Source organism: Brachycentrus maculatus, unplaced genomic scaffold, assembly GCF_059751285.1.
Source record: "Brachycentrus maculatus isolate JH-2025_06_01 unplaced genomic scaffold, ASM5975128v1 h1tg000197l, whole genome shotgun sequence".
Lineage (NCBI taxonomy): Eukaryota > Metazoa > Arthropoda > Insecta > Trichoptera > Brachycentridae > Brachycentrus > Brachycentrus maculatus.
In genome coordinates, this window is record NW_028280948.1 from 41,062 (window position 1) to 64,728 (window position 23,667).

At 37.4% G+C, this 23,667-nt stretch overlaps 1 protein-coding gene across 9 annotated transcripts in view; it reads left to right on the forward strand.

The window, feature by feature from the left end:
- Dab (DAB adaptor protein) overlaps positions 1-23,547 on the forward strand; it is a 44,665-nt gene extending 21,118 nt beyond the window's left edge. For 8 of the 9 annotated variants that reach the window (XM_088263230.1, XM_088263224.1, XM_088263223.1 and 5 more), the window contains 13 exons: positions 3,868-4,082; positions 6,061-6,204; positions 7,687-7,830; positions 8,732-8,986; positions 9,609-9,842; positions 11,799-12,419; positions 12,788-14,066; positions 14,717-14,890; positions 16,556-16,655; positions 18,916-19,038; positions 21,531-21,625; positions 21,833-21,914; positions 21,998-23,547. In XM_088263230.1, the coding sequence (XP_088119356.1) occupies positions 3,868-4,082; positions 6,061-6,204; positions 7,687-7,830; positions 8,732-8,986; positions 9,609-9,842; positions 11,799-12,419; positions 12,788-14,066; positions 14,717-14,890; positions 16,556-16,655; positions 18,916-19,038; positions 21,531-21,625; positions 21,833-21,914; positions 21,998-22,913 (4,382 nt within the window). In that variant the 3' untranslated portion in view covers positions 22,914-23,547. The remainder of the gene's footprint in view (positions 1-3,867; positions 4,083-6,060; positions 6,205-7,686; positions 7,831-8,731; positions 8,987-9,608; positions 9,843-11,798; positions 12,420-12,787; positions 14,067-14,716; positions 14,891-16,555; positions 16,656-18,915; positions 19,039-21,530; positions 21,626-21,832; positions 21,915-21,997) is intronic. The other variant, XM_088263231.1, reaches the window with a different exon arrangement.
- The last annotated feature ends 120 nt before the right edge of the window (positions 23,548-23,667 follow it).

Below are 23,667 nucleotides of genomic sequence, written 5' to 3' on the forward strand. Positions count from 1 at the left end.
CACGCATCACATTTCCATCATTCCAGATAATTCGATCTCCATTATCTGCGCTTCAATTTTCATGCTTCTACTTCTTTATCACTCTTGGTTATATGTATGCTATGGTATCACAACATATGGTCCTATTACTGGCAAATTTCAATCAATTTTGAATATTTTGACTTAAAAAAAGCAATTATTTAAAGGTCACACTCAAAAACAATAAGTAATTGTAAACACAACAATAAATGTTTATTTTGACATGAAATTGTTTACAATAGAAAGTTATTTACTTATCTTTTTAATTTTTGTATTAACATATAATAACATATAAAACAACATAATACAATATATACAATATAAAAGTAGAAGAAAAGCAACAGTAAAAAATAATATAATATGTATAAAATTTACTATTTTTGTTGTTGTTGTTGTTGTTGCCAGTAATATGATGATATATGCAATGTAATTGTAATTTGTGATAGTCTAAAGAAACCAATTGATTTATCTTGAACTTTGATGTGTTACTTGAGCCCAGTACAAAAAAGATATTTAGATCGTGGTATTGATCGAAGTGTCGTGACAATAAGTGTCACCTGTCAGGAAAATAATAAATCATGTCGATATGTTCATTATTGTAGACCAAATACAGATTTAATTATTTTTTGTACTGGGCTCAAGTAACACATCAAAGTTCAAGTAGCCCTGTTCTACGTTTACGCAATCTTTTGCAATAATTGATAATTTTCTGTTAAAGGTATATCAAATTTATGAATTATTTCCAAGATTTTTGACAATTGCCCTATATTTGGTAAAATAAATTAACATTTGAGTGAATAAAAACAATATTCAAAATAATATTATTGTAGGTGTATGGTGCACTGAAATCAGTTATAGCAAATAAAAACCTATCAGCGGAAGCTAAACTGGCAGTGCACAACGGAGTCCTGGTTCCAACTCTAATGTATGGAAGTGAAACATGGAGTTGGCAAAAGAAGGATGAAAGTAGACTGAATGCAGTCGAAATGCGATCTCTCAGAAGAATGTGTAGCAAAACGATGTATGATAGATGTGCGAATAGTGAAATAAGGAAGGAATGCAAAGCTGAGATAAGCATTATCGATAAAATTAAGAAAGGTGTGTTGAGATGGTTTGGACATGTAGAACGAATGAGTGAGGAAAGAACGGTAAAACAAATTTATGAGGCGAATGTTAGCGGGAAAAGAAGCAGAGGAAGACCGAGAAAAACATGGCACGATCAGGTATGCCAAATACTTGAAAGTGGTCAGGTTAGGAGTCGTAACAATCGGCGGGTATGTATGAGGAGATGCATGAACGTGGAAGAGGCGAGGAATGTTTGCAGGGACAGAGTGGTGTGGCGCTCTATTCTCTCTGCCTACCCCTGCGGGGAAGCGGCGTGATGGTTAGTTAGTTAGTTATATTATTGTAGTTTTTTAAAGTGCACTCTAATTTGTTTATTTTTGCATTTTAACTTTTCATACCAATAGAAGGTATCTTCAGATATTGACGATTGATATAAAAATTATATATCTCTCATACACAAAGTTTAGGAAATATATCGTTTTGATATTAAGCAATCATTATCATGGATGAATGTATAAATTGCTATAGTAAACAATTGACAGTGAACTACATTTGTATTATTAGTTGTTAAACATTATGTGCGCAAAATCGAGTACGCTTTTTCATTTAAAAAAATATATTCTCTTTAGAATAAAATATTCCGCTCACTTATATGCTTTTTCCACTGTCGTTATTTGATGTCTTGATGTTCAAGCTTAAAAAATTAAATAAAATACACAGTTGAAAATACAATGCAAGATATTCATTTGGTTTTTTTGTTTGATTGCTTAGTTTATGTTGAAGGTGACCGTTTTTATTTTGTTAATATCAATGTCAAATAAAGGCCACTTTAGTACAAACGACGATTTTACTAGTTTTAAAAAAAAAAGTGATATTCTGGTAAAACGCAACTGTAAAATTTATGCAAAATTAAATATTTTTTTTAAAGTAATATATAAAACTAATTTTTAAAATGCATGAATTTTGGTGCTTATTATAAAGTCTTCTTAGCCATTGTCTGCAGACACCTAATATTTTTTTAAACACTGTTATTTTTTCATGAAAAATCTCTTATTAATAGCTTATTAATAATTAGCCACTCGTAGAAGTAATTTAGGTGCTGAAATTTTACGAGTGCTGTAAAAAGTATTATGCACCACATAAGAAATAATTTTAAAATTAAAAAAATATACATTATGCAGTTCATATCAATGCACGAACGAAACAATTTTTATAAATTAAAGATAAAAACCGCTTTTGTATTTGAATACATAAAATAGCTGTTAAAAGTCTTGGAATTTTTTGATTGAATTGTTTTGTTGAAACCACTGGATCTTGTATATTGTTATATTTATTTTGAATTAGCCATATTTAGAATATGTACTACTGCCACAGTTTTCTGATGGTAGAATAGACATTTCAAGACTTTGCAGGGCAGTTATTTAAATAAGACTCTTGGACTGATAAATCAAACTTTATCCAAAGTAAAGGCTGTAAATTTCCATTGTAATATTAGGAGACCATAAAAGGGTGTGCATTTTCTGCAGTTTACCACAAGTGACTGACGAATCAATTAATGAAAATACATTTAAATATACTTTATCATAATCTCTATTGACATTTATAGATGGTACTCTTTGAAGGCTAAACTGTTTGAAGAAAAATTAATAATATGTTTCCAACCAAAACCCTTATAAAATGGGTCTATAGATTATTTTTTCTTCTTTTATTTAAGGTGTTCTTTAATGCTTGAATTTACTTGATATGTACAAAAGTGCATATTAAGTAAAAACATATTGTAGTACTTATTGATTGATACATATTGGTACTATATATTACACATGAAATTTAGACTGCAATGCAGGTTAGCAGTAAACAGGTTAGCCTTCAAAGAGAGCCATCTATAAATGTCAATACAGATTATGATATAGTATATTTAAATGTGTTTTCATTAATTGATTCGGGAGTCACTTTGTGGTAATATCTATCCATTTTTTATCTACCAAGGACACAACCCTAAAATTTAGACTTAGCTTCACATACGGTGTTGATGTGGAAATGCATCGAAACACATCGCTCACTCCTTTCAACAACGTCATATATCAAAAATTGTCAATTTTCAGTTGTGCATGTTTTCAGAATGCCCAAAAAATGTACTATATCCCTGCAAAAGTGGCATATTTTTAACTTAATATTTACCCGCTACAGGGCAGAAAGTGTAGTTTTTGCTTTTTGAAGAAAAGGTATTGTTTCATTATTTTTTTAAGTAAACCAAATATTTTTCAAATGGAGAAAAAACATTCAGGTTTTACCTAAAAAGATCTGTTGCACAGTAAAAAGTTCAATAAGTGGCTTGATATTTATTTTTAATACATTGTATTATATTTATAAACTTTAAAATGATCTCCTGAAAAATCAAGTTTTTTAATATATGACGTTGTTAAAAGGAGTGAGTGACATGTCACAATAGATTTTAAGAATGGCAGTTAAGTTTTCAACAAATTCAGCTTAATTTTAATCATATTTTGAAATACATTGGTAAGACATTTGATTTGACTTGAATAGTGCTGTTAACTTTGTATAACTGATAATGAAAAAACGCAAGATTTTTGGTCTCTTAATATTTTTCTTTATGTGCATTACCTATTGTTTGGTGGTGTCATGGCCTTGTTCAGCCTTGTTATCTGGCATCAGCAGGGTTGAAATTTAATCTCTACCATATCTTTGTATGCGGCGGCACAAGATGCCAGTGGAGAGGTTGATTTCTCGCCCGCCCTTGCCCTTGTAACCGAGCCTGTCCCCCAGACAAGAACGAGCCGTCTCGCTTCCTGGGAGAGGGCGTGGCCTTCAAGGCCAAGCTGATCGGGATCCTGGAGGTGGGCGAGGCGCGCGGGGACCGCATGTGCCAGGAGGCGCTGGCCGACCTGAAGATGGCCATCCGCGCCGCCGGCGAGCACAAGCAGCGCATCTCCGTGCACGTAGCCATCGACGGCCTGCGACTGAGAGACGAGAAGACTGGGGTAGGCGCATATTTTCATTCATTGATTCGGCAATCACTTTGTGCTAAAATCTATCCATTTTTAATTTAATCGGCAATGATTTCGCGGACCACATGGAACATGTCACTTGCTAACAACAAATTAAGAATATTTACAATACTTCAGGCTGATAAATAATAATAATAATGAATTTGGATAACTTATATAGCGCCATTTTCGTAAAAAAATACCTCAAGGGCGCTTCACTGTGAATGAATTGGGGAAAATATTATGGTGGAAATGATTTAGCAAACAAATGCGTTTTTAGTCTTTTTCTAAAGATCATCTCACTCTCACTATTTCTAACCATTGGTGGAAGAGCATTCCACGCCGTCGGTCCCGCAACAGCAAAGGCACGCTCGCCAAATTTAGTGCGTTGGTTGCGAGCTGGTAAGATCACTTTGCCCATTGCAGATGTTGTAGCCGATCGAAGCGTGAGACGTCTATCAACCAATTCATCTGGAATACACAGCTCCTTAAGATACTCTGGAGCCATATTGTGTATTGATTTATACATGAGTAGGCACAGTTTATACTCAACCCTTTCGGGAAAGCGTAACCAGTGGAGTTTGTGAAGTAGTGGGGTGATGTGACTGAATTTAGAAATTCCAAAAATTAGTCTCGCTGATGTATAATTCCTTATCTTATATGTTCATCTTTCTTTAATATACTTAAAAGAGATTATTATTTCATACAACAATTATAACATGTATTATATTTATTATGTACAAATTGGCTACGACCGTGAATAAAAAAAAGTTTTACTTAGAAAATACCACTATTTCTTAAAATCTAAATCAGCCCCTACCTCCTCTTCAACCTTCAACGTCCCAAGCTAAAACTCTAAAATTTAGAATTAGCTTCACATACGGTGTTGGAAAATGATGTGGAATGCACCGAAACGCGTGTCATAATAGATTTAGTGAAATAAGAAATAGTGGTATTAACTAAGTAAAACTTAAATTAAAAAATGGGCACATATTCTCTACTATATACGATCTGTTCCCATTACTCGAAATATCACATTTTGTGCTAGGAGAATTTTGGGCAAATATTCTCTATTGAACACGGCCTATTCCCATCACCCATAATATCACATTTTGTGTTAGGAGAGTTTTAGACTAATATTTTCTACTGAACACGGTCTATTACCCTCACTCAAAATATCACATTTGGTGTTAGGAGAATTTTAGGCACATATTCTCTACGGAATACGGTCTATTCCCATCACTTAAAATATCACATTACGCTCATTTGGTGCAACAATGACATAATTACACTTTTTTTAGAACAAGTTAAATATGTCAAATTGTGCAGAAAGTCTATTTACATCGGGAGAAATATCGACAAAACTGATTTTGTGTTGAAATACTGAGAGATGGCACGAGTGTCATTGTAGAATTGAGTAAAATGGCGCCATTTCTGATGCTACATTGCTGAATGCATCTTTTGTAATATTTCTAAAAGTGTAATTATGCTATTGTTGCGCCGAATGAGCGAGTTGGCATTGGGAAACTTTTCGGTAATCATGACTAGTTAGATTTGATAGTTTTATTAGTATTAGAGATATATGACAAGGTGGCTTGGTGAAATGCAGAACATTTTTGACACCAGGAAAGCATTGATCCTTAAGGCAACTTGCATACTAATTCACTAACTTACAGTTAATATTATTACTTTATGTGTATCTACTGATAAAAATCATCTATTTTTTTAAATCAATATACATATTTTTTTTTAACTTCGTTCAGTTGATTGTAGACAGGCGCCTTGCGAAGTATTTGGGTAGACTCCTCAAATGTAAAACTACCACTGTGGGTTTGATTCCCGCCAATTGTGAAAATAAACATTTGTTTTCAATTAGTATGGATATTGTGACCTTTTATTCATGAGTGTTTACGTATGTTTTACATTTTAGCGATAATTGTATTCATGTTTTTTTTGTTGTTGTTATTTTCAGGATTCATTGTACCACCATCCCGTGCATAAGATATCCTTCATCGCACAAGACATGAGTGACTCGAGAGCTTTCGGATATATTTTTGGTTCCCCGGATACTGGGCATAGATTTTTCGGTATAAAAACTGATAAAGCCGCTAGTCAGGTACTTAAACCAGAAGTTTTATGGGTGAGGTATGCCTTGAATAATATATATATATATATATATATATACATATATATATATATATATATATATATATATATATATATATATATATATATATATATATATATATATATATATATATATATCTATATATATATATATATATCTATATATATATATATATATATATATATATATATATATATATATATATATATATATATATATATATATATATATATATATATATATATATATATATATATATATGTATATATATATGTATAATATATATATACATATATATATATATTTTTTTTTTTTTATTATAATTTTATAAAGGAAAACAAAATTGATAAAAATTGTAAGCTTTGGTAGGGTATTATGATTAAAAGGTTTAAAAGGTAGGGAATTATATAGTTCAAAATAAGTCTTAGTAGATGTACAGTGTTTTCCAATAAGTGTGATAGAACTTTAAAAATATTACCTGGTTAAATTGTAATTATTTCATGGATAATAAATAAAATTGCTGTGCTTAGTTTTGCAAAAACATGAAATTAGAAATATATTATAAAATAATATATTACTATATTACAAGTATGAATAATCAGTCATTATTCATAGTTGTATTATAGTAATAATACAAATAATCAATCATAAAAAATACACACCTGTCTTATGTAAAGAATGTAAAGATACAGTATTGCATTCTATACTCCCTATATAGTTTGCTGAGATATATTGTAATAATTGAAACAGAGAGTATCTGTGTAGAACATACATTATCGAAACTCACGAGAGCCGAGCGGAAATCCAATAAAGAATCTCTAGTGCTATGTGCTTAGGACGGGATAACATAATTAGCTCATTTGTAGAGAGGGTGATGATATGTTTAGCTTTTCCAGTAAAGAGGATAATTCCAACTTATAGGGTTGTTATTTTAGTGTGAAGAATAATCTATATTCTTCAAAAACTTTCAGTAAAAACTCAATTTAAAACTTTTTTAATTTAGTAATTTTTGTAAGTGTATAATCTGCTAATATGGTCAGCACGCTCAGCTACCGTTCTGGAGGTCCCGGGTTTGATTCCCAAGGGGGGTAAAATAAATATAAGTGATTGTTTCACTGTCATATTTATTCAATATTACCCTGGACTGGTACCCGAAGCGGAGGGCTGATCACCTTTCCTTCATGTGTAAACGATCAAGATAACACTGCGTTTATATGACACAGTGCCCTATGCACCATTAGGGTGCGGATAAGGTTTTATTATTATTAATTTTTGTAAGTGTATAATCTGCTTTACTCGATAACAAATTTGACCACTATGATTATATTTATTTGTAATATAATAATTCTTAGATATTTGTTATATGTATGGTGTAATTGATGATGTGTAACTTTGTGATAATAATTGTAAATTGACGGTTAAAATGTTTGTTACGTTGATTGGGGTTACATTATTTTGTTTGCTTTACAGGTTGTAATAGCCATGCGTGATTTATTCCAAGTAGTGTTTGAATTAAAGAAGAAAGAAATAGAATTAGCAAAACAACAATTGGAAGGAAAAACTATAACCTTAGCATCTCGGTACATCTCCACAGCAGCGCTCGATACTTCCAAGGTGTGTATAATTTGTCTTTTCTCTCAATTTTTTTTTATATTATTGTGTTGAATTTGAAACATGATTTTACCAAATATTTTTCATAAATAATATTATGATGCAACTGCTTATTTGCGCAAACATTACATATCATCAATATCTTTTACAATAGGTTTTTAAAGTTTTAACCTTTCCGGGAGTACAATAATTGATGTCCGACTCTTTCTGGGGAGTGGGTTCTTTATACATGAAAAAAAATCTATGTATTGTGAAAATAGAAATTATGTAAAAGTAATAAAAAATAAAATAAAAAAAACTTCACCATTTCACCTCACCAAGTTTTATTTTATGACAAATAACGCACAAATATCTACAGATGTTATTGCTATACAAGTTACATCATACCAACTGACAGATGGACTTCGACGTTCATTAACGTCGATACTTTTTTTGAAGAAAATATGCAGGGGGGTTCATTTAAGTTCATACTCCCGGAAATGTTAACACATTGACTGCCATGGCAATTTTCGAATTCCGGTCTAAAATGCCAATTTCATTTAATCATATTTAGTAAAAATATTCTTTTACTTCTTGATTTTGTATAAATTTTGTATAAATATATTTTCTGTCCATTTATTAATTTATTTTCTGTTCTGTTCATGCCAGCATTGATTTTTTGTTCTCTTCCCAAAAGCCATGTATCCATATTAGCACTGATATACTACGGATTGTATCGTAACTGCACGAATATGGCAAGTAAACACAGTAAGAGACAACTCGTAGTCGGCGCTAAGAGTTATCTCTTAGTTGGCAGTCAACAATTGCATCATAGAGTTAGTCAGTTAATTGCACCATAGAGCCCGGAATCTGGATTATAAGGGTACAAGGAAGATAATTACAATGGAGTTTTAATTGTTCCCAGGCACATATCAGCACAGACGGCAGCGTGTCGAGCCGGGGGCGTGCAGGGCGCAAGGAGGGGGCGGGCGCGGAGGGCGGGTCGGTGCAGGGGGCAGGCGGGTCAGCGCAGGGGGCGAGCGCGGGGGGCGGCGGGGGCGCCGTGGCCGAGCTGGTGGACCTGGAGCAAGAGCTGAGCTCGCTGCAGAGGGGCCTCCACCAGATGGAGAGGCTCACGCCACCCACCGACCCCTTTGGGGACTCCTTCACCAACACTCCGGTGAGTGCTCCGGTAGTTTTATTATATATCGTATTTTCTGAATGATAAGACGCATCGGACCATAAAAAGAACTCTGAAATTTTGAATAAAAATGGAAATTTATGGGTTCATAACTCTCTCTTCTTCTCCATCTTAGTCCTCGTTACTTAGGGTTGTAACCCTCGTGGAAGCAATAACTCTTTTCTAGTTATCTTGACTTGACTTTATCTTACTTTGACTGTGCTGCACGTAGCTGCTGCTGTCTTATCTTGATCGGTCCATTGTGTGGGGGATCTTCATCTCCAGGCTATCAATCACACACATTGTACACTTTTCCACTCACAACGTGCCCAAGGAGCGTTTGGATTACAGTACAGAGAATCTGTAGGGTATGTAGGGTATCAAATAAAACAACTATGTTGTGAAGTGTATTTATTAAAACTTTTTTTAATAACTTAAAAATTTTATTTGGTCGAGATTTATTTCATGACAAGTAAAAAGCTTTGTCTCTTAATTTCCACTTGGAATATCCACTTAGTCGGCCCATTCTAGGCATGTATTTAAGGGAGGAGTGAGCATTCAGATTGCAGAGGTATTCGGATTAAAGTGGTCCTGCTAACGAGTTGACTTTTGTCATATATAGGGCTTCCTGCCCCCGCCGCCCAGCAGCACGCGGGGCTCGCGCTCCTGCGCCGCCAGCGAGGGCGGCTCCCCCTTCAGCCCCGCGCCCCCGTCCAGCTGCTCGGGCAGCGGGCAGGCCACGGCTGCCGCGCGCCCCTCGCACTTCCCCTTCCCGCAGCCGCCCCCCGCCCAGCCCAGCCCGCCACTGCTGGAGCGCCCACCGCCATCGCCGCCACCTGCTCTCGCCGAGACCCGAGTGAGTGAGAGATTCTTTAATTAAACCATATCCGCTCCCTAGGTGGAGCATACGGAGTCCACAAACTGTCTCCAGGCTTTTCTGTCGGCTGCCAGCTCCCTTGCATCTTCCCAAGTCAGATCCGCGTCATGAAGTTCTGACGAGAACTGCCGACAAATTGTCAGCAGTGGTCGTACTGGGCGGCGCGAACCTGATGCCTTGTAAAAGAGGCAAGCTTGATTGAGGCTCTCAGGAGGCATGCGGAGTACATGGCCAAGCCAACTGAATCGCCTTTTCTTGACGACAGTTGTGACCAAGATTTGCTGCGTCCTACGCCTCATCTCTTCATTCCTCACAAAGTCAAACCACCGCACGCCTAAAATTCTCCGCAGACACCTATTCTCAAAGCTTAGTACACGGCTGCTCTGGGCAAAAGTGAAGATGAGATTCTTAGTGAAGAAAAATAATAGCCCTGAGAATGGTGAACTCGCCTGTGGACGATCCTCCCGCTCTGGAAGAGAATCCACCATATTATTTTTTGACATCTCATCAAAGTGAAGAAGATATGGAAGTCTGGGCATTTACGGGGCTGACGACCGTCATAGGCTGGTTTAAGTGATCACTATACACACGTGTAATATTCACCAATTCTACCTATTATTGATAACCACACTACTCAAATTCTTGGAAGTTCTATGTATATGAACCAATTTCGAAACATTCTTGAATCACTAGAACTTCGCTAGAGACATCTATTGGTGAGATGAAAAGTAGCTTTTTACTGAGCAGAAACTCTTTTATTAGTATGTGAGGTCCGAATCCTGGATTATTGTGAACAAGTATTTGGACACATTCAAAATGTTGTAGAATCCACCATGATCACATTTCTCTTCTTCTTCTTCTTCATGAGCCTTCCGTCAATCTGAAGAGAATCCACCATGACCACGATTCTCAGTCCAGCAAAATGACAGCTCTGAGAATGGTGATTTCGCCTGTAGATCAATCCAAATTTGATATATGTATAAACACATAATGTTACTTCCGGTACGTGGAACATTGTGGATGAGTATCATCGTTGAACAACAAACTAAAAAAAAATATAGAAATGTTCTAGTACACAACCATGATACACAATTTATCCACAATGAAGGTTTGATAGTCCCAAGAATTAAAAATTAAATATGGGAGTGGAACACTTCAATAAATCGATGCAAACATTTTTAATTTGTTGCCGACGGAGGTAAGAGGTCAAAATAAAATATGGACCAAAAAATAAAAGAATGGGTAAATGATCGAAAGTTATTTCTATAAAAATTGTAAAATAGTATTTTTTTTTTGTGTATATTAGGTTAAAATAGATAAAAACAATAAAAAAACGTGGCTTGGTGGTGAGTCTCTTGGAGAATTTTTTTCAATAAATATTTACAATTTATGTAAAATACCCGCCCTAAATGTGTTAACAATATGAATGTTTATTGATCAATAATGGTCACTACCACATACTACAATCTAGCATTTGTCTGTTTTACCTAAATGGGTACAATATGAGTATTATTCCAACATAAGATATTTTAGTAGTCGTTATCTGAAACTAGGAACTGGTTAGGATTCTACTATTTTACTTTAAATACAATATCTGGCCCTCGGGTATAACTACATTAATTGATTCGGCAGTCACTTTGTGGTAATATCTATTCGTTTTTAATTTATGTTTTATTTGGTAAATACCACTACATATTTATTAAAATCTATTGTGACATGTGTTTCCATGCATTCCGCATCATTTTCTAACACCGATGATGCGGAATGCATCTAAACACTTGTCACAATAGATTTTAAGAAATATGTAGTGGAATTATGCTTATTAAGAAGGAAGAAATGTTTATTATTTAATCAATTATTTGTAAATGTGTATAAACACCATCAGGTGTCATATCTCTTTTCTCTTATAATTTTCAACATTTTCTTTGTTTGCAGATCCCATCAGAATCTGCGTCAAATTCCAACTTATTCGACGTGTTCACGGAGCTAGACCCCCTGGGCACCGGGCGCAGCAAACCCTACATAGACAAGAAGCACTTCTTCCAGGAGCTGAAAAATCCGCCCAAGAAGGTGCTCAAGGACCTCGTGAGCACCGACTCGCCGCCCAAACCCGCCGCCCCGGAGCCCAAGCAGCCCCCCTCGCTGCCCAAACCCGCGTACGAGGCCGCACCCAAACCGGACTACCTCACCTTCGTGGGCAGGCAATCCGGCGGGTCGGTCAGCATAGGAAAGCAGCCAGAGCCGCAAATATTCCCAATCATCCCTTCCTTGTTCACTTCGGACCCTTTCGCCGAGACGGACCCTTTTGACAATACGGACCCGTTTGCCGAATCTCTCCGCGAAGACCCCTTCACCGGCACCAAGGACCATGACACAGTAGAAACTAAGTTTAAAATATCAGAGCCCGCCCCGTTGCCGTTTTACCAAGAGACCAAGATGAGAATCGACTTTCCAGTTTCTATGCCGACGCTGTTCTCTTCCTTACAATCTGAGATCGCCCCGCTGCAAGTCTCGTTGCCTCCGGAAACCAACAAGTCTCCCAGGTTACTTAGACAGGTGAGAATAGAAATCTATTTATAAAATATTCATTTTTATTCTTCATCCGTTACCCCTACTACCGCCACATATCATATTACAGTGTTAATCTGGAGGAGAGATACTAGTCATAATAGTAGACAACGCAACATGGCTCATCTTGTAAAATATTACAAGATGAGCCATGTCTGTCGTCTAACATACTATAGTTCCAAGTAGGAAATGGTGATGATATAAATGTATTCATCATAACCATATAGCCTAGTCTATGAATATTTAACCCTGTTTTTCTAAATCCTCCCATTTTAACTATCTGTAAGAGAATTGTATTTTTTCTTTTTATATTATTGTTTACTTTTTACAAATAAAAATCCAAATGTTTCTTTCAGCCATCGACGGATAGCAAGTCTAGTATTCGCCAACGTCCGCAGTCCAGCAAGCCCCCGATCCAGCCTTCCCCCTCCCCCCCGCCGCCACTGCCCCCCAAGAAGCCGGTGGAGCGCGGCGTGGAGCGCTCAGAGGCGGGCCCGCCGCTGCCGCTGCCCGCCCGCCGCCGCCCCGCGGCTCCCTCCTGGGAGCCGGGCAGCGACAACGGCGAGTACCTGCCGCCGCGCCGCGCGCCCCCCTCGCCCTCCCCCTCCCCCTCGCTGGACATCACCCTGGCGCAGCTGCTGGCCTGCGGGATCGACGAGCTCGCGCTACGTCTGCGCATGCCGGCCGACGTGCTCTCCCGCATGACCATCGTCCAGCTCACCGGCCACCTGAGAGAGTACTTGCACAATGAGACTGTCGACAGACCCCCCAAAGTAGCGGAGCGTCCCCCTCACACGCTCGAGAAACCAGAAAAATTTCAGGCTAACTTCGAAGACAACTTCGGCGCCGACTCTTCAGACGCGTTCGTAGCCAACTTTGATAATTTCGACAGCAAACCTTCCTACGACCGATACGCCGTGTTCAGAGAAATAGAAGAATTCAAAAGCCTGCCCGATGAAATTACAGCTCCCAACCAAGAAGAACCCGACTCCTTGAGTTCCCAACCGGAGATACCGCGTGACCCGACACCGGGACCCGTGAAGGAAGCGTCCAAACCGTTTTCTGACATCAGATTCGACTCCTACCATTCGCCGAATCCTCAAAACAAATCGACAGCCCCGAACTCTAAATTAGAAGAATTAAAAAGTGTCATCAGCAGTTTACACAAAACTAGTCTGTCTCCGACGCCCGACATCGACGTGACGGCCGCCTCGGATATTAAAAATAAAGAGAGCGAGAACAAAAGTACCAAATCCAATTCCGACAGGTACGCAGCCCTGAGAGACTTGTCCACGCTGGACGAAGCCCCGAGACCGCTGAGTGCCGACTTACCCGACGAACCGGAGTTGAGTGCGCCGCTTCAAGTTCCTAAAGAAAGAAAAAAGTCGGACGAGAAATCGGACGGTTTCGACCATTCCGATTTCTTCGACTGCATTGACAATTCGTTATCCTTGGCGACGGCGGATGACGCCTTTAGAAAATCACCCATGGTGGCCAAAGAAACTGCTAAAAGCCCCGATAAAGCCCCCTTACCGGCCAGGAAGTCTCCCGCACAGCTGACGGCCCCGCAAGCGATGGTGTCCGGATCCATTAGCGATATTGCGAGCGGATCTTCTCCCGAGATTGTACTTACAGGTAAAAAAAATATCCACTGTATTTTTAGTGTCCAAAATTGTGTTAGCTAGCTTTGCACCTCTCGGAAGCTATTTCCAGAAGTGGCTCACTCAGTTATATGTAAAAAATGGATAGGTGGAAGAGCTGGCTAGCCAGTTCTCCTCCCTCAAGTAAAGATTCACTTGTTCTAGTCAGTCCAGTAACACAACTAGTCAGTCCAAACATTCCTCGAATCTTCAGTGGGAAGAAGATTATAAAATATCTGCCGGTTTATAATCTATTGTCACTCAATACCCTATTGTATTGGCTATTAATATTTACTTGATGAAACCCAGGATAACTTTTACATCAGGTACATTTACTTATGAGGCACTGCCATAGTCAGATTCGTTCAAACCCTTATCCGCACCCCATGGTGCATAGGGCACTGCTCATATAAACGCAGTGTTACCTTGATGTTTAGCGCATGAAGGAAAGGTGATCAGCCCTCCGCTTATTAGAGTGAACAAATCACTTACATTTATTTGACCCCCCCCTGGGAATCGAACCCTGGACCTCCAGAACGGTAGCCGAGCATGCTGACAATTACACTTCAGAGGCGGATAACTCTAATAGATAGTCGGCGGATAGTCGGATTACTCTGGCTATCATTTCTCCTTGTTATTTTGTAGGAGGTGTGGAGTCAGGCAGTGCGGGAAGACACAGCCGCGACGCGTGGGTCCTGCTGAAGGGGGGCGGCGGGGGCAGTGCCGGGGGCGGAGGGGGCTCTCCCTGGTCCTCTGAGGAGTCCCCCCCTCCCCAACATCACAGGAGGACGAGGAGGAATATGCAGATGTGGCATACTCGTGAGTTATATATTTTTTTCCTTAACACATTGTTTGCGGGAAACGCTTAAAAGTGTCTTTTACACACTGTTAGTAGAGAGCAGGAGGCGCTTATAAGCCTTCTATTCACTTACTTTTGGTACAGCGCAAGGGACACCGAAAAAAATTGTACAAATCGGAATTGGATTTGTGTTTTTTTTTCTTTATTTTAAATCCTTTTGCACTTTACAACATAATATAAATACAAATTCAAAAAAATATATAAAATATAAATACAAAAAAAAGATCCTACAAGGCATGGCCTGTCTGTGGGTAAACAGTATAATTTAGGTCATAGTAAAGGGCACCGACAGGAATACATTAGATATTTTAAGAAGTAAAATTAGAATAAAAGTGTTAAATAATATTAACTACAAATACTTGACTAACAGAAAACAATTTTTTTTTTTTAAAAACTTGCTTGTTACTTGCGATTAGTATACTGAGGGTCGGGCAGCAGACTGTCTGAGTATAAGGGTTGGGGTTAATGAAAAAACTGCCCGACAACAATGTGTTAATACATAGTTCCTTTTCTTAATGCTTTCCATCAATGTTGGCTCAACAAGGATGGGTATAAAATACAAGTTGCATATAAATAGATTTAACAGATCTCTTCCCCACTTCTCTATTTTCCAATATTAAAGTTTTCTCTTGAAATTAGCATGGTACTGAAACCAAAATATAGATAGTCCCTGTTGGCCAGGATTATTATGTGTAACTTGTTTTGATCGGTCAGTTCGGTTTATGGCCAGTGACAATTCACAGCAGTGGAAAAATATACAGATAATGAATATTGTACATAATTTCACTGACATTTTGAGTTCTGTTTGTAACGTAATTTATTCTAACGGTTGGTTTTCAATGGACAAATCAGTGGGTACAAGGTGAACAATTGTGAATCCAAACTGTAAAATTTTATGGGACAGATGATTTTTTTATATTTTTTAATATTTAGCTGCTAGTTTTTAGAAAGTGAATATAAAATTGGCTTGCTTATCATTATTTTTACTTCCTAAAAACTTAAGCAGTAAATAATTCTAAATATACAATATAAGTCAAAATATTAAAATATTTGACACTTTGGGTTTGATATTGCTTATCCACTGAAATCATTAAAAAATAAACAATTTCACAAAAATGATTAAGGCAAATTGGATGATTTTAACCTTTAATTTTCGTCAAAGGAGTATCGACGTTAATTAACGTTGAAGTCTGTCTGTCAGTTGTTATTTATATAGCAATTTGGATATTTGTATGTAATGTCACAAAATAAAGCCAAGAGGTGGTGAGTTTTATTTTTTTACATAATTTCTATCTTCATAATACATAGATTTTGAAGAAAAATAATTTTCATGTAAAAGTAACCCACTCTCCAGAGAAAATCAGACATCAATTATTGTACTCCCGGAAAGGTTAACAATGATATGGTTATTTCAATGCTAGTTGCCATTTCAAAGTTATTCTGAGAATGTCATTGTCACTTCTTGACAATATCTCAGTTACAAAAATTTGAATTGTATTTTTTTAAACTTTTTTTACTGTAATAACTTTGTGAATAAAGTAACAGAATGACTTGGGAAATGACTTGGCAAATGAAATAGAAAAAAAAGAGATCTTTGAAATATTTCTTGATTATCTTCATTTCAGGTCAAACATCTTCATCCTCTCGTGATGTTTCCCCGTGGGATGAAGAACCACCACCTCCCCGAGACCCGGTACCACATACTCGATCTTACCATAGAGAAAGGTACAATTTGTTGTATTCAAAACCTGGTTATTAACCCATTCAATGCCTGAAGGTATGGCCGTATCCAGCAGGCCGTGATTTTTTCAACAAAAATAAACTTAAGTATAATTTTTGGAAAGATATGTATACAAATATTAAAGATATTATGAAAACTTACAATATATATATACACCGTGTGGTATTTGAGCTGCCGTTTGCTCAGAAAAACATATTTTAAATATTCACAAAATGTCAGGGTTGTCACATCTTGATACAGAAAACACATTTACTTATAAATATAGTGGAATATAACTGTGATATATATTTATTAATTTATTTATTACAGATATCTTAGATTAGAAAGGGATTAATAATAGGGAAAAATACAAAGTCATTTAAAAAAAACTGTAGTTGGTAGCCCTGTATCAGAGACGCATATTGACTGCTAATGAAAGCTTTTAGAAAGATGACTGTAACTTTTATAATATCGGTAAATTGTAAAATTTTAGTATTTCTTGATCTTCCTAATAGATCTCTCTTTATATATAATTAAAAAAAATTAAAAACCCTTATCCGCACCCCAATGGTGCATAGGGCACTGCATCATACAAACGCAGTGTTATCTTGATAGTTTACACATGAAGGAAAGGTGATCAGCCCTCCGCTTCAGGAACCCGTCCAGGGTAATATTGAATAAATATTACAGTGCAAAAATCACTTGTATTTATTTGACCACCCCTGGGAATCGAACCCGGGACCTCTAGAACGGTAGCCGAGCGTGCTGACCATTACACTACGCAGGCGGATCATTATATTCTAATAAAAAATACATTTTAATTGGATTTGATATTGGCTTGCGACAAGCTCAAAGGAGAGCGCGTTACGCACTCTTGGCAGCGAAATGGTTAAACTTTAAAATGCCATGGTTCAGTTGGAAGAAAAAATTCCTTTGAATTCATTTATTAATGTAATTAAATACAGCCTCAATGGTGTAGTGGTTAGTGTGCTAGGCTATCATGGTAGAGGTATTAGTAGTTTTTCAGCCTAATATTTATTTAATATGACCCTGGACTGGTACCTGAAGCGCAGGCTGATCACCTCTCCTTCCTGTATTCAACTATCAAGATAACACTGCTTCTATATGATGCAGTGCCCTATGCACCATTGGGTGTGGATAAGTGTTAGAAGAAGGAATAATAATTATGTGCCCTATAAATTAATAGATGAAAATAACTTGAGTTCAGTGCCAGAATGTAAGTGTTTAACAAACAAGAAGACTCTATAACTTCCACTCAGATAATTATATCTTCTTCTTCTTCCTGGTTCAATCCCAACTTATTGTCTTTGTAGACTGTTGGGGTCAGCTCTCCTCGTCCTCAGATTGTAGGTCCTTCTTTCATCGACAATGGGGGCTTTTGCACTACCCGGAATTTTACCGTCCGGTAGTCTGGTTTTGAAAAATAAAAGCGACTAGGACAGTTTAGCCGGATTGAATTTACGCCCAACGTGTTCACGCACCGATCCGAAGAAAGATGGACAAAAGCACAAGCCAATCATCGTTTTATCACGCTAACTGAAGTGCCGGATGGTAAAATTCCGTGTAGTGCACACACGCCCAATATCACCTAGGCCATGCCTTTAAATCATGTTATCTTTCTGTAGCATCCATGAATTCTTTGGTCTTCCTCTAGATGTTTTTTGAGGAAGATCTATGGCGATCGCCTGGTTCACAATATGTTCTCTGCGTCCTATGTCGTGGATAATTATATGTATTTTTTTAAAACAAAACCTTTTCGCATAAATAAATATTTTTGAGTAATTTACTATTCAAAATTTCATATGTGAACTGTCCAGCCATTTTTTTAACAATTTTAACAGTTTTACCCCACAAAAAGCAATGTATCGAAATATTGAATTTTATTATTGGCAAACCCTTGCATCCCTTAAATATTGTTTTCTTCTTCAACACTCAAAACAATGTGTTGATTAAATAATTGTATCAAGTCCTTCCTGGCTGAAGATCATAAAGACCAAAATGGCACCATAATTGCTAAAAATGATTTTGTTACTAACCATAAGAAGAAATGTAACAATGTTTACCGTCTTTATATCTATAACCAGGAGGTTATGCAAAAAATTGCATTTTATGTTTAGTGCGGTGGTTGATTTCAGCATTGGAGTGTAAAAAAATACATGCACAGTTCTAACAATAATCCGCAACACGGCTAAGGTTCTTATAATTTTGGTATGCCATTATTTAAAATTTGTTGTTTATTTGTAGGCATGAATCGGGCGGTTCCAGAGAGAGGAGAGATTCTGGAGGCTCCAGGGAAAGGAGAGACTCCGGCAGCGGGCGGGAACGTCACCGCAGAAGAAGGGTTTCACCAAGAGATGATGATGATGAGTTAGTATAATTTTTTAATCATGTATTCCCAATTTGCCCTTGGGTTAGTTAATTTTTTTATGACAATACGACGGTTTACATTCAAGATTTTTTTTCATCACATAATGAAACAATCAAAGAGGGACAAAAAAAAATTATTATAATTTTTTTTTTTTTGAAAAGAGAAAAATTTGCATTTTTATAATTTAAACAAATATTTCAATTTCATACTATTTCTGTGAGCCTAAGCGGCTCATTATTAGAAATAGGAATCAAATTGTGATAGAGTGGGTTCGAACCGAGAACTCACAGACTTAAGAGTCCGCAACGCTAACCACGGGACCACAACTCGACACTTATTATGGTATAATTTGATTGAATGAACTTTTACTTTGCAATGATATATGAATTAGGTACATAAAAACGCTCTAATTAGAGTTTTTTATCCTTCTGGAGCAGCGTTTCCCAACCTTTTATGGCTCGCATACCACTTGGTAATAGTACCTACATCACACTTAATTGTACCACTTCATAAAAATGATAGTATTTCGAGAAATTTGTTATTATATTTGCATAAAAAAATTTATAGGGCGACTTTATTTCCCAAAACAAAATTTAAGTTTTTAAAAAAGTACCAAAGTTTTTATTTTTTCCCATGAAAATGAGACATTTAAACTTGAAATATCAATGTTTTTTTTTTTTAAATAAAAGGCCCCGAAGCTCATTTCTTGTCGAAATTAAAAAAAAAAGACATTTAAAGAGGTATTTATTTAACAACTAATTTTTATTTAAAAAAAATACATAGAATTAAATTAAATTTTTTTATGAAATGCGTCGGAGACAAATTCTTCCAAAAATTACCGATTAAATATATCTCTTGACATCTCATCAAGATGAAGAAGAATATGGAAGTCTGGTCATTTACGGGGCTGACGACCGTCATAGGCTGGTTTAAGTGATCACTTTACACACGTGTAACATTCACCAATTCTACCCATTATTGACAACCACACTACTCAAATTCTTGGAAATTCTATATATATGAACCAATTTAGAAACCTTGTTCTTGAATCACTAGAACTTCACTAGAGAAATCTATTGGTGAGATGTAAAGAAGCTTTTTATTAAGCAGAAACTCTTGTATTAGTATGTGAAGTCCGAATCCTGGATTATAATCACACACATGAGAAACGCCAGAAAATACCATTTTCATTTTTATTATTTAAGCTTATAATTTGACCAGATAATTTATTTACAACATTTTGTAAATTGAACAATACTTGTTCAAAATCTGGATATTAACACGTTGTCGACGGGACACGGCATTTGCCGTTTTTCGCGGACTGTCGGTCAACTGCGGGACACGGCAAACAATACTTGTTCAAAATCTGGATATTAACACGTTGTCGACGGGACACGGCATTTGCCGTTTTTCGCGGACTGTCGGTCAACTGCGGGACACGGCAAACAATACTTGTTCGAAATCTGGATATTAACACGTTGTCGACGGGACACGGCATTTGCCATTTTTCGCGGACTGTCGGTCAACTGCGGGACACGGCAAATGCCGTTTTTGTCGACTGTCGGTTATCGGCGGGAAACGGCAATATATGGGTTTGTTATCAGCGTGAAATAAAACGCGTTGAAGGGTAATCTGCTACCTGGGTGCTAGGCGATAGTCTGTTGACGTTATTTGAGATGTCTTGTTCGGATTGGCTAGTGTGTCGCTTGTAAAGGCATCCCCAGAAATCTAGAGTTTTTATGCGATCTCAATCTCAAGTTTAGTTTGAGCCATTGCACTGTTTTGTTTACTGTTTGGTATGTTATTATTTGAATATATTAGCATTGTATAGGGAATGATACCTCGGAGGGGAAGACTATTTTTTATAGTTTACAATGCTTCTAAAATTGTGAAATACGGAATACTAAATTAAAAATTATGATTTTAATTTATTTTTGATGATCAAATGTCATATTTGATTTCTTTGAAAATTTCAATCGAAAATATTATTTGGTTTAGAAATTGTGTCAATTTTAAGAAAGCGATATATTTTTGCGCTAATCGCGAAAAACACCTGCTATAGGCTAGAGTCTATTGTTCGAAGCGCCCGACTACAATGTGTTAATATATACGTAATGTCCGCCATTACTGAATATTTTTTGTATGCCACCAACTATCCACTCGCCTACCACCGGTGGTATGCGTACCACAGGTTAGGAACAGCTGTTCTAGAGGGAACTTACAGTGCGCTTTATTATTTTGCTTTAAGTTAGTGTATCAATAAGTGGAGCAATTTGTTTATAGCCTATTTCAGTAGGTAATCCAAAGTATGTAGGATATATCGCATTTCAGAAACTTTAATTGTTATAATAAGTACATTGATTCATACAGATAAGCACTCGAACTGACTTCACCATCCATTATTGCAATCTGGGAATGCTTGGTTACTTTACGCATCATTTTTTGTCCTTTTTCTTTACTAAAATGGTAAACACACGGGATGGCATTTCAGTTGGTCCGGGGAGGGGAGCTATTCGAGAAGGCCGAGCAGCCGGGAGGCGAGACGAGAGAGGGGATGGTCACACGATGACAGGAGGAGACCCGACGGTACGCTACTCCACCATTTTCACTACTATAAATCTGAGATTTGCCTTCCTAGACTGCATATTTTGAAATAGGTGCTTTTGCCACATTTTTTTAAATTTTAGTTCATTCAAATTTGATTTAACAATCTATGGCCACATTTAAAATCCAACTGATACAATCTTGTAATTTATTGATTAGTAGTGAACTTATTGATTTAATATGAAACAGAACGAGGATACAGTACTGTGGGAAGAAGAGAGGGGCGAAGGAGGGGAGAACCACCGTGGCAGTCTGAGGAACCGGCGCACAGGTGAGTTTTGCGATGCGATCCTACCTTCCAAACAACACCAATGTCCCGATGGATCTTACGGGTTTGTTATCTATCTCTTTCAGATACACTTCCACTATGGGCAGCCGAGGGTGGCGCAGGTCGGGCAGCAGCGGAGAGGGGGAGCGGGCGCGCCCGCCCCGCCACCGCGCCACGCGCGCGCCGCACCCCGCGCCGCCCGCCACGGCCCCCCACCGCTCGCCCTTCGAGGACGACTTTGCCCGCTCCCCCTCCCCCCCGCCCCCCGCCGCCAGGCACCGCCATCGCTTCTTCGACGACTTTAACCATTCGGAAATCGACTCTCCTATCGCTCCCAAAAATGGCACCCGTTTTAGGTTCTCGAATGATTTCTCCGAAAAAGACTCGCCAAAATCCCAAAATTCCCCATTTGAAAATGATTTTGTGGAAAGTGTTAATCTGACCAAGAAAATGAACTCCAAATATGACAGCTCTTACGCAAATCTTGAAAAAGAATCGCCCGTTTCGGCTCGGGTGTCGAATTTCAACAGGTTCAAGTACGACAAAGAACTCAGTTCGGAGAACTTATCGGGATCCCCCGCCTCCCCTCGTCCTCGGAACTCTTCCCCGCCGCCCTCGGCGAGATCCTTATTCGAGGATGACTTCTCTCCGGAGCCGCGCAACGGAATCCTCCGAGCGGCCGACACCAACGGAGACCACTCCAGAAAGGAGACAATCCGGGAGGGGGAAGAATTGAGACTGCCCTCAAAAGAGGAAAGGACGGAAAAAATTGTAGGATTTGATTTCGGCGCAGGAAAGGAGGGAATACCGGAAAATAGACGAAGCCAAAAACTCAGCAATAAAAATAGGCCTAAAGCGGATATAGACATCAAGAAGTCTGAATCTGTAAATATTTTTGCGAGGGAGAGTGATCCTTTTGACGGAGATGACTTTTTCAACTGTACCGCATCAGACAGGCCACGGAGAGATAATTGGCAAGCCAGCTTCGACAATGCGTCATAAAACTGCCAGTTTCAACTGGAGAAGTTGGACTGTGGAGTTCAACGATCTCTGAACTATTTAACTGTGATGGAGCTTGAGCATTTATTAAGCTTTTAACGACCACTAATGTTGCATGGGCAAGAGAAAGAGAGAGAGAAGAGCTCTGAATTTCCGACTACTGACAGGATTCCACAATATCTCCCTGTTAGTTAGTGGCCGGTGACTACTCCCGGTTGCCGTTGCTAACTATTGCCAATTAGTCCAAATTTTACAAGTCACTGCAACATTCTAGTATTAATAAATCACTTTAGACGTTAAAAGTTTCAATTATTATACAAGTAATATACATAAATGTTTTTACATAATTATTTATTTATTACCTCTTATGTATTTAATTTATTACATTTTTTTACAAAGCCATTTGTATAAGTATTGTTCGACTTATAGTCGAGAACGAGATTACTGATATGAATTTCTATTGTATGTGAGCAAATTTTATGATTTTATTTTGTATATTTATTTATTAGCTTCCTGACAAAATGTGCAATGAAATTATGTGAGGATCGTATGGAATGGAGAAATGCATTTTACCATTTATCACTGTTGTATAGATGTTTCTTTTTATTAGAAATATATCTGACTCATTCGATGAATTTATGAACCGTTTTTCTTTTACCTTTGCAAAATATGAATCCTTGGAAATATACATAATTATTTTTCAGTTTGTTGGCGAATAAGCTGTGCATGCCAGGCTGTATTCGAGGAATAGGTTTAA